The following is a 16,763-nucleotide window of genomic DNA, read 5'->3' as shown; positions in this document are numbered from 1 at the left end:
AAAATAAAGTGCAAAACTTTCCAAAATACACGTGACTTCTCATGTCTCCAGGATTCATTTGTCATTAGGTTGCCTGGCCACATCAACCCTCAATTTTCCCTTTATGATCAATGAATATCACCTGCTACTAGAGAAATGCGGACCAAAGGAAAATGTCACCATCTTGTGGCTGTGATTAATAATATAAAAACATTTTGTATTTTTTTATTTTTAAAGATTAAAGTACCAATGATTGTCACACACACACTAGATGTCCATCCATCCATCCTTTTTCTACCGCTTATTCCCTTCGGGGTCGCGGGGGGCGCTGGAGCCTATCTCAGCTACAATTGGGCGGAAGGCGGGGTACACCCTGGACAAGTCGCCACCTCATTATTTCTGTAAAATATTACGTATGATTTAATATAACAATTATTATTATTTTTATACAACATTGATACAAAAGTTGGTAATACGTAGGCCAGGCAAGTTTATTTATAGAGCAAAATAACAGACGGCAACATTTAAAACATTTATAATTTAAATTAAAGACAAATAAAATCATCATAAAAAAATATAATTCAAATCAAAGGGTGTAGATATAATACATTTAGCTGCATAAGCACAATTAAAAAGGAGTGTTTTCAGCTTGGATTTGAACATTGCCAATGTTGAGGCCTATCTCACATCTTTAGGAAGACTATTCCAGAAGCACAGTCTCATCATGTTTGGTCCTGACTCTGGGCACCAGCAGGAGACCACTCTCTGATGTTCTAAGAGCTTGAGATGGTTCAGTTTCAGTTCATGTATTTATTTCATTCATAAAAAATCAAAGGAATACAATTAAAATAAATGAACATAACATTAAAGTAAAATATGAATGAAAAGTAATAGAAATAAGTTTAAAACTTATATCTGCTCCCTATTTTCACAAATACAACAGTTACATTTCAAAGTTGGCGACTACAAAGCCATATTTTCTTTTTACAACAATTAAAGGCCTACTAAAAAATTTTTTTATTTATTTAAACGGGGATAGCAGATCCATTCTATGTCATACTTGATCATTTCGCGATATTGCCATATTTTTGCTGAAAGGATTTAGTATAGAACAACGACGATAAAGTTTGCAACTTTTGGTCTCTGATAAAAAAAAGCCTTGCCTCTACCGGAAGTAGCGTGACGTAGTCAGTTGATCGCCTCCTCATATTTTCCTATTGTTTTCAATGCAGCTAGAGCGATTCGAACCGAGAAAGCGACGATTACCCCATTAATTTGAGCGAGGATGAAAGATTCGTGGATGAGGAACGTTAGAGTGACGGACTAGAATGCAGTGCAAGACATATCTTTTTTCGCTCTGACTGTAACTTAGGTACAAGCTGGCTCATTGGATTCTCTTTGGTATAGAACAACGACGATAAAGATTGCAACTTTTGGTATCTGATAAAAAAAAGGCTTGCACCTACCGGAAGTAGCGTGACGTAGTCAGTTGAACATATACGCAAAGTTCCCTATTATTTACAATGATGGCCGCATGAAGTGAGAGAGATTCGGACCGAGAAAGCGACAATTTCCCCATTAATTTGAGCGAGGATGAAAGATTTGTGGATGAGTAAAGTGCAAGTGAAGGACTAGTGGGGAGTTGAAGCTATTCAGATAGGGAAGATGCTGTGAGAGCCGGGGGTGACCTGATATTCAGCTGGGAATGACTACAACAGTAAATAAACACAAGACATATATATACTCTATTAGCCACAACACAACCAGGCTTATATTTAATATGCCACAAATTAATCCTGCATAAAAACACCTGCGTGTTTGTTATGCTAGCTCCTAGCTCCTCTGCTAGCTCCTAGCTCCATAGAACACGCCAATACAATTCAAACACCTGATCAACACACACAATCACTCAGCCCAAAAGACCGTTTACCTAACCCAAGGTTCATAAAGCTTATATATTTTTAAAAAGTTACGTACGTGACGCGCACATACGGTCAAGTTATCGAATGTTTAGCAGCCAAGGCTGCATACTCACGGTACCTGATATTCAGCTGGGAATGACTACAACAGTAAATAAACACAAGACATATATATACTCTATTAGCCACAACACAACCAGGCTTATATTTAATATGCCACAAATTAATCCTGCATAATAACACCTGCGTGTTTGTTATGCTAGCTCCTAGCTCCTCTGCTAGCTCCTAGCTCCATAGAACACGCCAATACAATTCAAACACCTGATCAACACACACAATCACTCAGCCCAAAAGACCGTTCACCTAACCCAAGGTTCATAAAGCTTATATATTTTTAAAAAGTTACGTACGTGACGCGCACGTACGGTACGGTACGTGTTATGCTAGCTCCTAGCTCCTCTGCTAGCTCCTAGCTCCATAGAACACGCCAATACAATTCAAACACATGATCAACACACACAATCACTCAGCCCAAAAGACCGTTCACCTAACCCAAGGTTCATAAAGCTTATATATTTTAAAAAAGTTACGTACATACGCAAAAAAAAGCCAAAGCTGCATACTCACAGTAGCACGTCTGCGTCTTTGTCATCCAAATCAAAGTAATCCTGGTAAGAGTCTGTGTTGTCCCAGTTCTCTACAGGCGTCTGTGTATCCAAATCAAAAGTCCTCCTGGTTAGAGTCTCTGTTATCCGAGTTCTTCCATCTTGACTGCATCTTTCGGGAATGTAAACAAAGAAGCGCCGGCTGTGTACTGTTGTGGCTGACTACGTTCGAAAAATACGTCCATTTCGCACCGACAACTTTCTTCTTTGCTTGCTCGGCTTCCTTCTCTATAATGCAATGAACATGATTGAAACAGATTCACGAACACAGATGTCCAGAATACTGTGGAATTATGAAATGAAAACAGAGCTTTTTCGTATCGGCTTCAATGTGGAAGGCATACCCGTGTTCGTCGGGCTACGTCACACGCATACGTCATCCTCAGAGGCGTTTCGAACCGGAAGTTTAGCGGCAAATTTAAAATGTCACTTTATAAGTTAACCCGGCCGTATTGGCATGTGTTATAATGTTAAGATTTCATCATTGATATATAAACTATCAGACTGCGTGGTCGGTAGTAGTGGGTTTCAGTAGGCCTTTAACTGCATATAGAAACAAAATAAATAAATCCCTGACTGGAAGGATAGACAGAAGATCAACAATACTATTAAACCATGGACATGTAAATACACGGTTAATGCTTTCCAGCCTGGCGAAGGTTAACAATGCTGTTGCTAATGACGCCATTGAAGCTAACTTAGCTAGGGAGCTAACGTGATAGCATCGGGCTCAAATGCAGATAGAAACAAAATACATAAACCCCTGACTGGAAGGATAGACAGAAAATCAACAATACTATTAAACCATGAACATGTAAATACACGGTTAATGCTTTCCAGCTTGGCGAAGCTTAAAAATGCTGTTGCTAACGACGCCATTGAAGCTAACTTAGTAACGGGACCTCACAGAGCTATGATAAAAACATTAGCGCTCCACCTACGCCAGCCAGCCCTCATCTGTTCATCAACACCCGTGCTCACCTGCGTTCCAGTGATCGACGGAAGGACGAAGGACTTCACCACGATCATCCGTGCGGTCGGTGGCTAGCGTCGGCTAGCGCGTCTGCTATCCGAGTCAAAGTCTTGTGTTGCTGTAGTCCGCCGCTAATACACCGATCCCATCTACAACTTTCTTCTTTGCAGTCTTCATTGTTCATTAAACAAATTGCAAAAGATTCACCAACACAGATGTCCAGAATACTGTGGAATTATGAGTTGAAAACAGAGCTATTTTGTATTGGATACAATGGGGTACCGATACTTCTGTTTCACTGGTTACGTCACGCGCATACGGGGCGGCGTGGCAAAGTTGGTAGAGTGGCCGTGTCAGCAATCGGAGGGTTGCTGGTTACTGGGGTTCAATCCCCACCTTCTACCATCCTAGTCATGTCCGTTGTGTCGTTGGGCAAGACACTTCACCCTTGCCCCTGATGGCTGCTGGTTAGCGCCTTGCTTGGCAGCTCCCGCCATCAGTGTGTGAATGTGTGTGTGAATGGGTGAATGTGGAAATACTGTCAAAGCGCTTTGAGTACCTTGAAGGTAGAAAAGCGCTATACAAGTATAACCCATTTATCATTCATTATCATCCAAAGACGTTTTCAGCCGGAAGTTTTGCGGGAAATTTAAAATTGCACTTTATAAGTTAACCCGGCCGTATTGGCATGTGTTGCTATGTTAAGATTTCATCATTGATATATAAACTATCAGACTGTGTGGTCGGTAGTAGTGGGTTTCAGTAGGCCTTTAAACCAATAATGAAGAAATAATTCTACTCAGTCATATCTTTTCATTATCATGATTTTTTACTTTTTTTTTTAATACAGAAAGAGATTTACATTGTTGTATGCCACTGTCAAGATTGTTCCATAAACTAACAACTCTGATTGAAATACTTATTTCCATTATCACTGTTCTAAATCTAGATTCACTAAAGATCTCAGTTCCGTTCAGATTATAATTACTTTCTCTTTTTACAAATCTGTTTAGAATGTTGTTTGGTATAATTGTTGCGTGTGCTTTGAATCTCAACTCCTTCGACATATAATGAGCCATCCACACTTTTCCTACTACTGCAAAAAATCATAAATTTCGTTTTACTAGTATTCAAGGATAATCTATTTACATCAAACCATCTTTTAACTTTGATTAATTAATTTTCCACCACCTCTAACACATCTGTAATATTTTTTCCTGAATAAAATAAGGTTGTGTCGTCCGCCAATAAAATACATTTAAACAGTTTGGAAACCATGGTAATATCATTGATGTACAGAAGAAACGGTATTGGACCAAGGACTGATCCTTGTGGTACTCCACAACTAATATTATGTAAGGCAGACTTCCAATTGTTAACTTCCACAAACTGTTTTCTGTCCTTCAGGTAACTTTTGACCCACTCAGCAGCCACTCCTCTTGTTCCATATTTGTACAGTTTGTCCAATAATAACTTATGATCGAGCGTATCAAATGCTTTTTGAAGGTCTACAAAAATACTTACTAAATATTGTTATCTATCTGTTGCAGTTGAAAATTCTTCTACCAAATCAATTATTGCTGTTGTTGTTGAGTGATTGGGACGAAACCCGTATTGACTACTACTTAAAATGCTATATATTTTAATACATTTATTTAACCTGAAAGCAAACCATTTCTCTAAGATCTTTGATAACTGTGGCAGCGGTGATAGTTCTCAAAGATCTTTGAGAAATGGTTTGCTTTCATATAGCTCTAACATGTCGGAGAAGTACTTTGGGACAAGCAGAGTTGTTTTAAAGTCGATTCTCTGAGCACCAGGAACTCAGTGCACTGGACTAATATGCTCATATTTCCTGGTTCTAGTCAGGATTCTAGCAGCAGCATATGTACTGAGGCTGTGTTTATTACTTAGTGCATGTATTATTATTATTATTATAATTGTTGATGTCTGTACATTGGGTTGCAGTGGCAAAGTAGTTTACTATATACAACATGATAATTTATACATTTACAATATTATATGTTTGAATTTTAGGAAGATCATACAGATTGTCTCTTATATTGGATTTATTAAGGCTTTACTTATGGTCTGTTAATTCAATAATATGAATTAATTATAATAATATCGTTTGCCTATAGGTTTACAAGTCCTTAACATTAAAATATATATTTTTCCCCCCCCATGGCGATGGAAGACGGGTCCCGCGTGTGGACATGACGTCACCATTGTTTACTTTTACCGAAGCCACGCCCTCTGTTAGCAACTTGTGGCTAGCCCGGCTACCAACGCAGCCACACGGAGGTTCATTCGCCAGCCACCACCCCGAGTCCAACACTGTCTACGCGTACTCAACCTGGTGAGTTAAAGTTGATTTATCCGCGTACACATAAACCTCTATACAAATGCTGACCTATTGGTCCTATTTACCGAATTATCACAATTGGCATTAGGGAGAAATAGACGATTGTTCCAGTTAGCGGCTAGCTTTTGTTGTCCCATTGCTAGTAGTGCTATACAAGGTTGTTAGTTTGATCACGCATGTTCATATTGCGACTCGTCACGGAGAGAGTCAGTATAACATTTGAATAACATCGAATATGCTAACTCCGAGTTCCTCATTTGTTAAAGCCTACATAGCTCGGGGTTCGGGTCCGAGTAGGAACCAGCAATGGCTGCTCTCAGCGGATGTCGAGTCCATTCATTTTGTGTGCAACATATCGCACTGCTATTAATAGTGGCGACACATAGCATGGAATCTCATCAAGCTTATTTAAATTGGAGCTGTGGCCATTTGGTTGCCAGACATTGGGTGCTCAGAGTCAAGTCAACTTCCGAAATTTGCTCCCGATTTTTTTTTTGTTTTTTTTTGGCGAAACTAGACTCAACATCGACGAATAAGAATGCCCGATCAGAACAATCGCACTTAAGCATGAATCGATTGTCAGAGCAATGCAGACCGTACATTTAAACATTAGTTCTCATTGCAGCAGTGAGAAAGTTGAAGCAACGTGCTATAAGTACACTATCTATTGTTATTGTAATTTCATCGATATGCGTCACACCAGCACGGGTTTAGTATCTAATCTATTCAGCAAAATGCATTGGATACTTTTTTTTTTTATTGCACAATAGTAATGTGCAGAATTTTCAATAATTAACCCTGTTTCTACAAGCAGAAAGTTGACTCCCGCCCCTACGTCTTCAGACATGACAACAGGAAACACAGCTCTTTGTCTTTAGAAGTAGTAACTCTGATCCTGAAAGCGTGAACAAAATAATGGACACCTCGCCTGCAAATGCCGGATATGATTTAGATAGGCTCTCCTTTGCAGGAATCACTTCACTTTTTTTTTTTTGAAACCGTCTTTGCAATATCCGTGTTATGAATAATACTGCTCTGACACATACATCTCATGCAGGAAATGCACTTTTGTATTGTTTCTTAAGTGCACCTGTACTGTATAACTTCAAGGTAACTAAATAATCATACCAGTGAACCAGTGAAGGTCTTTGGAGTCTGGGGTGCACAAAATATTGGCGTATTCTAATGATTGTTTTCATTGTATGATTTATACGTTTTTGAACCTTGAAAATCTCCTTCAGGCATTGCGGCCTGTTTTATGTGAGCTTGTCATCTGCTAACACTATCTGTTTGCTTACTTTATTTACTTTTGTTTATGCTGCTTAGCTTTTGACTCAAGCACTCCCAAGCTGTACACATAAAAGCCTCCTTGTGCATTGTACTACCTGACACGGCCGTTTATCGCACCACCTGGTTAATGGTAAATTGTTCCAGAAGGAAGATATGTTTGCACATAAACACAGACCCAGGGCCCCTGTGTTTACAGTAGCCATGGCAGCACTCAGTTATTCAACAAATAGACCAAGCATGTTCCTCTCCCAGTTCCAGAGCAGACTGTTCTTGACTTTTTGTTGTTTTTTACATTATATACCGGTTGTATTTTTTCCCACTGTGGTGGGTTGCTAAAAGTTTGGTCTTTTCAAATTCTAATAAATACAAGTAATGTTTTTCTAGTGGAACATTTATTTTGTGGCCCCTTTTGGAGAGGTGCTCTTTTTTAAGAGCTAATGTAATTCTACTTGTGCACCTAACCCATATTTGTTGAATGATTGAGTGCTAATTGACAAAAACCTGATGTCTAATGCCACCAGTGTAATGCAACAATACAACCTGTTATAGCATTTTTATGTTATAGTTACAAATTGAACAGTAATATTTAAGAAATCAATCGTAGACAAACTACCAAAAAAATGTTGGTCCAACATCTCAATTCCCAGTGAGACATGGTCTGTTTGTGCCATGTTTGCCTTAGACAAGTTGCAGTTCCATACTGCAATGATCTTTGTGTTTGTCACTTGGCACACTGTCAAAATACTGACTTGAAATACATAATGCGCAACTGTGAAAGGTTTTACTGTTTGTTTGTTTGGTGTTTGTTTGATATCAGTCTCTCCCTTGCGCTTCAAAGGTCACCAAGAGCTTCCTGGCTCAGGTAAAAAATGGACTCTCAAACCACATAGGTATAATATGTCACCTCAGTTTGATACAATATTATACCTACATTTGCATGCATTGATTATGAATGATCAATCACACTCACATTTTACCTGTAATAGGCTTCAAACCCATGACTTTTTACTTGTGTATCCCTTACTGGCCTGCACTCACACTGGTCCACGGCATTTGGGCTTCTTGTGTGATGTCATTTCATTGCAAAATGTTGTGTAACTGCCACTTTCCTGATATTGTGGCTTTTTCAAAAGTCATTCTGTTTCTACTGTGCAAGGAGGTGGCTATCGTTAATAACTTATGAGAAGAGCAATTTCACTAATCACATGACATGACTTGTTCGCATTTGCTTGCGCAGAGCAAGCATACAAGGGGCTTTGACTTTGTGGATTATTTCCAGTCATTTTGTTTAGTTGTATTATGCACCAGAGTCGGTTATCATTAAAGTTCCCTTATTGTTCCCCACCTACACACAACAGATGGATTCAAGAAACTTTAGAATGCGTGAGGCTTGAGAAAATCAGATTCTCATTAAAGGGTTCTCTACAGGCCTTTCACAAGATCTGGCAGCATTTTCTACTACATATAGACAGACACCTTGCATATTGAAGCTGAAAACCAATGAACTACTGAGCTGATGATTATGTATTACTATGTATTATTTATTTATCTACTATTACCGTTATTATTTATTACCATTCCCTTCTCTTTTGTTGTTGTATTCATGTTGCTATATTATTTCTCCACTGTAGTATGAATGTGCGTGACTGGGTGAATTGTCTGTGTCGGGGAAGGGTAATTGCCCTCTAATATGTCTTGATTTTAAAGATGACCCTTTTTCCACTGTTTAACTTCGGCAAGATTTAATACATCTGAGGGATGATTATTTGTGTGCATTTATATGTTGTTGTATGTCTCTGTACCCATCCTTTGAATGAAAAATTCAATACAAATATTTGACAAAAAGTTCTCAAATGTGACTATATTTTCGCAGTTTTAAAGGGGAACTCCACTTTTTTGGGGAATTTTGCCCATCGTTCACAATCATTATCAGGGATAATAACACACATCCTTTTTGAGGGGGGGTCAGAGGGCTTATAGATGATAAAAACGCTTTCAAGATGTGGCTAATGGGAGCCAATGTTGTAGCCTTCAGAGCCCTCTAAAACTACTTCAAAACCCTTCATCAACATTTTATATACACACTGCAAGTCTATATATAGTGTAGTAATAGACAAGTTCATAACAATATGTAATATGTACAAATGTTACCGTATTTTGGTCATTTTAATCAATATTTTAATATTGATTATAATATATAATATTTAATATTTCATTTTAATCAATTCCTTCTCTCGTGCATTTATTTCCGTTTCCATAGCAGCGCACATCTGACTTCCGGCGTCTAATGTGTGTTCCTACTTGAGCAAACAAACACGCGAGTGCGTTGTAATCATGGCAGACTTGGTAACAGACAACGAAAACAACTATTTTTAGGATTTACAACCTTATTTTTTTGAAGCTGAATACACAAACGGAGGATGAACTGCTGCTTGTAGAAGCGAGCACGAAGAAGAAGGTGAAACGTTGGAGCAGACGGAAGCCCAGAGAGTGAGTTTGGTGCGATTTGGTCACGTTGAAAATCTGGAACTTTTGTACCAAGCTATGCCGAATTATTGGAGTCCCCAAATTAACTGGAAGCGTCCCTGGCCAGCTTGACCAAACGGACAACTGTCCATTGAGTAAGTTACTACTATTGTTCATAATACGTGCAGCACATCACTGTACAACTACAGTACATACACTGTTGAGCTAGCTGTGTCGAAACAACATGAAGCGTGGGCTAATACTTTACAGACACTGTAATATGATTGTTCATGTTTTTCAGTCAGTACAGATTGGTGTCTTATCGCATTGTATTATGCATTAGAAACTCAAAATGCGTTTCGTGCTGACGTAGAAGCTAGCTTATCTCTTGCTGTAGCTTTTACGGCTAATACCGAAGCACGCTGATGTGTTACTACGCTTTAGAAAAAAAAGTTCCTCCATGTTCGCTCTTACAATAACATGTTGCTACAGTTTGGTTATTATACAGGTTACGGAACGTAAATTAATTACTGTTGACGTTTTTTCAATGTATTATATGAAGTGATTTAGAGGTAGACTTGATGGCTCCCATTAGCTGCATTGTGAGCCACCTAGAACAAGCAGATGTTGGAAAGCGAAAAAAACACAAACCTTGTGTCTTCGTGTCTCATAATGATTGTGAATGATAGACAAAATTCCCCCAAAACTGCAGTTCTCCTTTAAATTAGACTCAGTTGTTGTTGAAATGTGTATGTGTGTGTGTGCGTGTTGCATAAAGTCATAAAATAGTTGAAAACAAGGTGATCAAACAGCAGCGAAAGCTTATCTTCTGCATCAAACAGCCAATGAAAATAATGCTTCTTGTCTAGCTGCGTTATTACACCAAAACAGTTATTCCATGGTGTTGTCACGTATGAACGTTAATTTGTTGTAAACGACTCGATCGCCATCCTTTTAAGCCATCCGGATGACATGGGTGGTTCATATATCCTTCTAGATTAGGTTGTATTATTCTGCCAGAACACGTGTTATTTCTAGAAATATTTGTTTTAAACAGATTAAGGTGTGGGGCCTAGTGTAGTGTATAGTGACTAGAGCATTGTGGGTGTAACTTTATTATTGTGTATCACGGGTTTGATCATGGCTGATGCAGACTTTTTCTCCCCACTTTTATGTTACTTTTTTATCTTATTTTCTTGCAAGGGACCCGGCCGTGTAATTTTGGCAGTATAATAATCGTATTGGTTGAATAATTGGTCCCATTTAAAGTTGGAGCATTTACATGAAGCACTATGAGGAAATGACAAATCTGCGGACATGAACAAAAGAGATGTTGACCAAGCTGTCTCTCTGTGATTTGGGACATTCCCTTTCCGATTTGTGTAATTGTAATTTGGTTCACCTTTTGCTAATTTGTTTTTTGAAATGTAAAATTGTTTCATGCGATGTAAGTCTGCGTAGTGGGGAGTGGGGGTGGACACAAATGTTAGCAATGCTATTTGAGCTATGGTGCTAACATTACAGTCACATTTCAACAAGCTATTATGCGAGATTAGCCTATTCGCTGAAAAAAAGGTATAAAACCAATACAGTTGCCTTCAAATTTTTAACTGACTGACAGGTAATTGGCACAGCTCTATCCATTTATTTCATATACTGCTCATCCTTAGTTCAGTTTAATTTAAGATGTGTAACAAATACATACAAGTACATATGCACACATACACTCATGCACATAATCACGTTTCATCAAACATATATTAACGTTGTTGCCCTAGGGTAAACTGGGTATAACACATGGCACACTGACAAAGCTTAACCTATTGTTACTATAACAATCTACAAGGTTAAGGTTGCTTCTCTTTCGTCCCCTCCATTTTTCTGCATTCTTTCGTATCTCAAGTTATCATTACGTATATGTATTGTTGCATTTGAACAATTGTATTGTTGATAATAAAGGTAAAGTACTGGTATTGTTTATTATCAATAGCACTATTTCTATTGGTATTCATATTGCTCCATTTTTAGTGTAATAATGCTCATTGTCATTTCTGTATTTTTTTTTTTTAAATGTTCGCTAACTGCTTATTTGCTATTACTTTTACCATCATATTTGTACATGTCGTATTTGCTGATGTTGCTCTGTTGTTGTTGTTGTTGTGTTTGCTGTTGTTGTTTTTGTCTCTCTGTCTAATCCCCCTCTTGTCCTCACAATTCCCCCCTCTGTCTTCCTTTTTCTCTCTTTCTATCCCCTCCTGCTCCGGCCCGGCTGCACCAAATGATAATATAAATACATTTAATAAAGTCAAAATACAAGTAAGGCAACAAGAGAAGTATCCTACACTTCTCTTTTGTAAAGTAAATCTGAACCGCCGATATGGGCATCTACATCTGCTATATGATTTGCCCGAGAAGCTTGGCAGGACATTATTAAAAAAAAAAAAAAAAAAAAAAAAAAAGAAAAAAGATGTGTAACACAGCTGGCTCCATAGTCGGGAGATTTGTGGTTTCAATCTTCATTTGGGCATCGCTGTGTGGACTTTGCATGTTCTCTCTGTACATATGTGGGTTTTCTCCTAGTATTGCAGTTTCTTCTCACGCTCCAAAAACCTGATTTTAGTATAATTGCAGATTTTAAATCGCCTATAGGTGTGAATGGCTGTTTGTTTGTTGCAATTCGCTGGGAAAGGCTCCGGGTAAAGTAAACAGTGGAAAATGGATGGATCTTTGTGAAATGGTAGGCATATACTCCCGTTAACATTGCATAATAGGGGAGCATTAATAACTGGCGGGTGTGCATTAGTTACAGAATATCACTCGTCTAGGTTTGGACAAAGGAAGTATATTACACTTTAGTATGGATCAGACGGCTCTAGTGTGTCCTATAACAAGCTGTCCTGTGTCACCATGGAGAATGGTGTCTTTATTCCTCGATACCTAACTTTTTCATCCCGCTGTTTTTTCTTCTTGGTAGGTCAGTGAAGTCCAGATGCACGAGTCTGGGTCAGAACCAACGAGCCAAGCCATTCGAGCCGTTAGGACACAGAACGGGAAAAATGTTGAAAATGAGAGTCGACTGAGGAGCGGCCAGACTCCTCCACCAGAGTCACCCAGGGTCAGTTTTCCCTGTTGGTTGTATTTCATACAAAATTCATTGTTCAGAGGCCCATTTTGCCATTGTTATTGCCTATTGCTGATTTTCTTCAAAGCCCAGGTTTTGGGAACACTTTTGTTTCTAAATGTGTATCACACATTAAGTTCACTGCACATCATTAGTGTGTGAATCACGGCCACTCTCTGTGCAGCTGCTCTCTTATTGCCACTTGTATTCAGTCACAAAGCATTATACATAGCAATATAATGTACCCTAGAGCAGGGCAATTTGACTGGCGACTCGGGAGCCAAATTCGGCCCGGGAATGACACCATATTGACCTCCAAGGTCATTTCAAAACTTAGGAGACAAACATTTTTGCAGCAAATTCCTAAAAACATAGATTGCTCCTGTTGTAGAGGAACTTGTACCACTGTAAAATACATTGTCAAATCCTTGCATTGACACTGGGGTTCAAACTTGTGATTTACTTAACCGAGGAGTTCCTTAAGGCAGTGGTCCCCAATCACCGGGCCGCACAAGAAATAAAAAAATTTAAAAATATTTTATTTTTATTTTTTATTATTAAATCAACATAAAAAACACAATATATACATTATATATCAATATAGATCAATACAGTCTGTAGGGATACAGTCCGTAAGCACGCATGATTGTATTTCTTTATAAAAAAAAAAAAAAAAGAATAAATTAAAAAAAAATAAAATTTCACACACCCTTCCCCCTCCCGGTCCGTGGGACAAATTTTCAAGCGTTGACCGGTCCGCAGCTACAAAGAGGTTGGGGACCACTGCCTTAAGGCACCTATTGAAGTCCTTTCCTTTTCTAATTTTTTTTTTCATAATGTGAACTAAGGTGTTGTTGTAGCTTGTTTACTTCAGATGCAGTCAGTCGTCATTTGTTCAACTTCTTTAGTTATACTAGTAGTGCTCCTTAAGCTCCATTTTAGGTCCACTCTTTTTTTATCATCTATTTATATTCAAACTGGTGGCCCACGTGTTCAGTCAAAAAACTTGAGAGACTCACATTTTTTTCAGAAGGTCCTTAAAAACAGCAGTGTTCCTGTAACGCTGAAAAAATAAATAGACCAAAATCAAATGTCTACTGTAGAGGACACTGGTTTTCCAGAATGTACAAAATAAGACTAATAGTGAAGGGTTCAGTCCGACTGGAATTGTGGCTCCTAAAACAATTTAGTTGAATATTCCTGCTGTAGAGACTTAGATATATTTTTGTTGTTGTTTTGCAAGTCGAAGTATCCTTGAGTCCCTCAAAGTATTTTATATTTATTGTTGCCTGCTAGCACAGGATGGGTGCTGGAGTTGAAAGAGAGGGAGAATGCAACCCCTGTTGGGTGGAGGGTTTCATGTTGTGTTGTTGTTGTTTATGCTCACAGCATCAGTGTTAAGAAGTCTCATGCAGCAAATTGTGTTGCTTGACAGCCTTTTATTAATTTTTTTTTGTTCCCAGACACAATTTGAAATGGAAATAATCAGGTTTGCCCTGTTTATTTATTATGCTATTTAACTTTTTTTTTTGGCCTACTTGTGTGTCTGTTAAAGAAAGTCACGGGTTGTTAATTTAATATTATGGGTGTTTTTTTTTTGGAGATGCTGGTCCTTTGTTGGCTGTGTATTAGTATTACTGTGTTTTTTTTCTGTCAATCATTGTGGAGTTCACAAGACCAGTCTTGCAGGAACTGATCTGTGTTTACACTCTGTTGCTCACTGGTATGACTCTCAACAATAACAACAACACAAGATGTTTGGACTTGCTGGCTGCCATGGTAACGCGGATTAGGCAAAGGCTGTTGTTGTGTTGATGGTGTCCACAGAAAAAACAGAGGGGGCCAACAGGCGGTGTCTGTGAAGTAGACCTGTTTTTGTCACTTTCGTGGCCCCCTTTGCTACATTGAATCGCATAAGAAAGGCCAAACTAGGAGGCAGTCATGTTATTGTTAGCCCAAAGCCTGTGTGAAATTCTCTGTCAGTTTGTTTACCCGACTCAAAACAGACTCTGCCTCAGAGAGAGATGTTTGTTTGTGGTTCAGACCTTAATTAAAATATGAATCCTGCGTTCTGTTTTTGTAAACAGGCACTGCCTGCTTTTATTCATTATTTAGTCTCTGTGCAATTTTGATTACTTTGTTTATGTTTACTGCAAACACTGCCAGAGCAGTGAGGCTCGGCAGGGAGTGGGGGTTGGTAAATTGCTGCCTGCTCAGTAGAGGATGTTGTTTTTGTGGCAGTGGTGGTGGTTGTTGTTGTTGTTGTTTTGATGGTGTGCTAATTCCCTCGAGCCATCTGCTGTTGTTTGCTTCATTTTGAGTTGAATCGACTGCAAAGACCCATCTTACACAAGACGGTGAGTTGCTAAAATGATCAGCTATTCAGTGAAGTCTGTTTGATGGCGTAGCATTATTTTGTGTGTGCGTGTGTGTGGTTGTGTGCAAATGTACATGTTTTTTCACACATCTGTCAAGCTCTCAGCCCATATGTCAAATCTGGCCTGCCACATTTTATGCAACAGCATGGGTCTTTTAATGTACATTCAGTGCTGCTTAACTTAAATAAAACTAGGTACTTTATATACATAAAACTACACCTCCCTCAATTTTGTGACTTAATTCCTGCACCATTCCACTAGAGCACTTGTGTCAAACTCAAGGCCCGGGGGCCAAATCTGTGGCCCGCCATGTCATTTTATGTGGCCCGCCCCAATATTTTAAGTGGCCTGCCACATTATTTTATGTTGCCTGCAAAAGGCTGGAAATAATAAAGCACTTTCTGTAAATGTATTGTTTTTTTTTATTTTGACAGAAAAAAGTACTGCATGCAATTGCATATGTTTTATGCCAGTGTTCTCATAATGTACTGCACACAATTGCATTTGTTCTATTATGCTTTAATATTATCTGCTAATGCAACAAGATGTTGAAAGCATAGGATATCAAAAATAATTATTTAACATAATTATCTGCTCAGCACCTTGACTTATGTAAAAGTATATTCATATATATTCGTTGTTACAAACGTCCCTCAAAGGGCCACCATAAATGCGAAGTGGCTTTCAAAAAAATGAGTTTAACACCCTTGCACAAGAAGTATGTTTTTTCTTGAAATATTTTAGCCGTTCTCTATAGACGTTATTAAGTTGAGAGAAAATGGGAGTAGTCCAAATAAACAAATAACAGATGGGAAAGCAAATACATGTTTGTTTTAAAGAAGACAAACCGGTACAGCTTCCCTGCTTTGAGACGCTATAATATCTGTGTTTACGTCTTCCAATTTACATCAGCAATTTGAGACCAAGGGCCAAGATGAGCTGCTGTAAATGTGCATTTGTTAACAGTGAAAGACATGGAAGTCAAACTCAATGAATACTGTATATGTGCTAAACATTAACCAAACAAGTCTGTTATATGCAGTCTATTATTCTTATAGCCAGACCTAAGGCAACAGTTGTAGCCGAAACCGTCAGGTACGGAAGCAAACAACAGGTCTGGCTATAAGAATAACGAATTGCATATTTTTTTGAAGACCTAATGAATCTCTTTGGATTAAGTCTGTTATATTATGTCTTGAAATCAAGATTGTCTGATCATGTTAGTATCTGCATATTTTGTAAACAAAAACAAAAGAAACTGAATGCTAATGTTAGCGGTAGTATTAAAGTTGGACAGGCTTGTCCACCAATATTGCAGACACTTAAAATAGGTGATTAGTTACTGAAGGCAGTTATTTACCTCATAAAATAACATATCGATATTTTTGGAGCACATTTGTTCCTTTAACAATACATTGTCTAGCACATGTTTTATTTGCTGTTCCTTTTCATGTTTGTAAAGCGTGCTCAGACACGTGGGATTCCTCACCATGGACCAACAAGGACATTCTTATCAAGTGCATTCGTAAAATGTTTACTCATCCATTTCATCTTGTTTTTTTTTCTCTCTGTCAGTGTTTTCAACACTGAGTGACACCACACCCGTT

General features: G+C 38.4%; 1 protein-coding gene across 1 annotated transcript in view; it reads left to right on the top strand.

Moving 5' to 3' along the window:
* Positions 1 to 5,814: 5,814 nt before the first annotated feature.
* The window catches only part of LOC133653505 (forkhead box protein P1-B-like), a 30,122-nt gene continuing 19,173 nt past the window's right edge, over positions 5,815 to 16,763 (top strand). The window contains exons 1-2 of the mRNA XM_062052851.1: positions 5,815 to 5,895; positions 12,632 to 12,772. Of these exons, the coding sequence (XP_061908835.1) occupies positions 12,647 to 12,772 (126 nt within the window). The 5' untranslated portion in view covers positions 5,815 to 5,895; positions 12,632 to 12,646. The remainder of the gene's footprint in view (positions 5,896 to 12,631; positions 12,773 to 16,763) is intronic.

This window comes from Entelurus aequoreus, linkage group LG07, assembly GCF_033978785.1.
Source record: "Entelurus aequoreus isolate RoL-2023_Sb linkage group LG07, RoL_Eaeq_v1.1, whole genome shotgun sequence".
In the NCBI taxonomy this organism is placed as follows: Eukaryota; Metazoa; Chordata; class Actinopteri; order Syngnathiformes; family Syngnathidae; genus Entelurus; species Entelurus aequoreus.
This window is presented reverse-complemented; position numbering and strand designations above follow the sequence as displayed.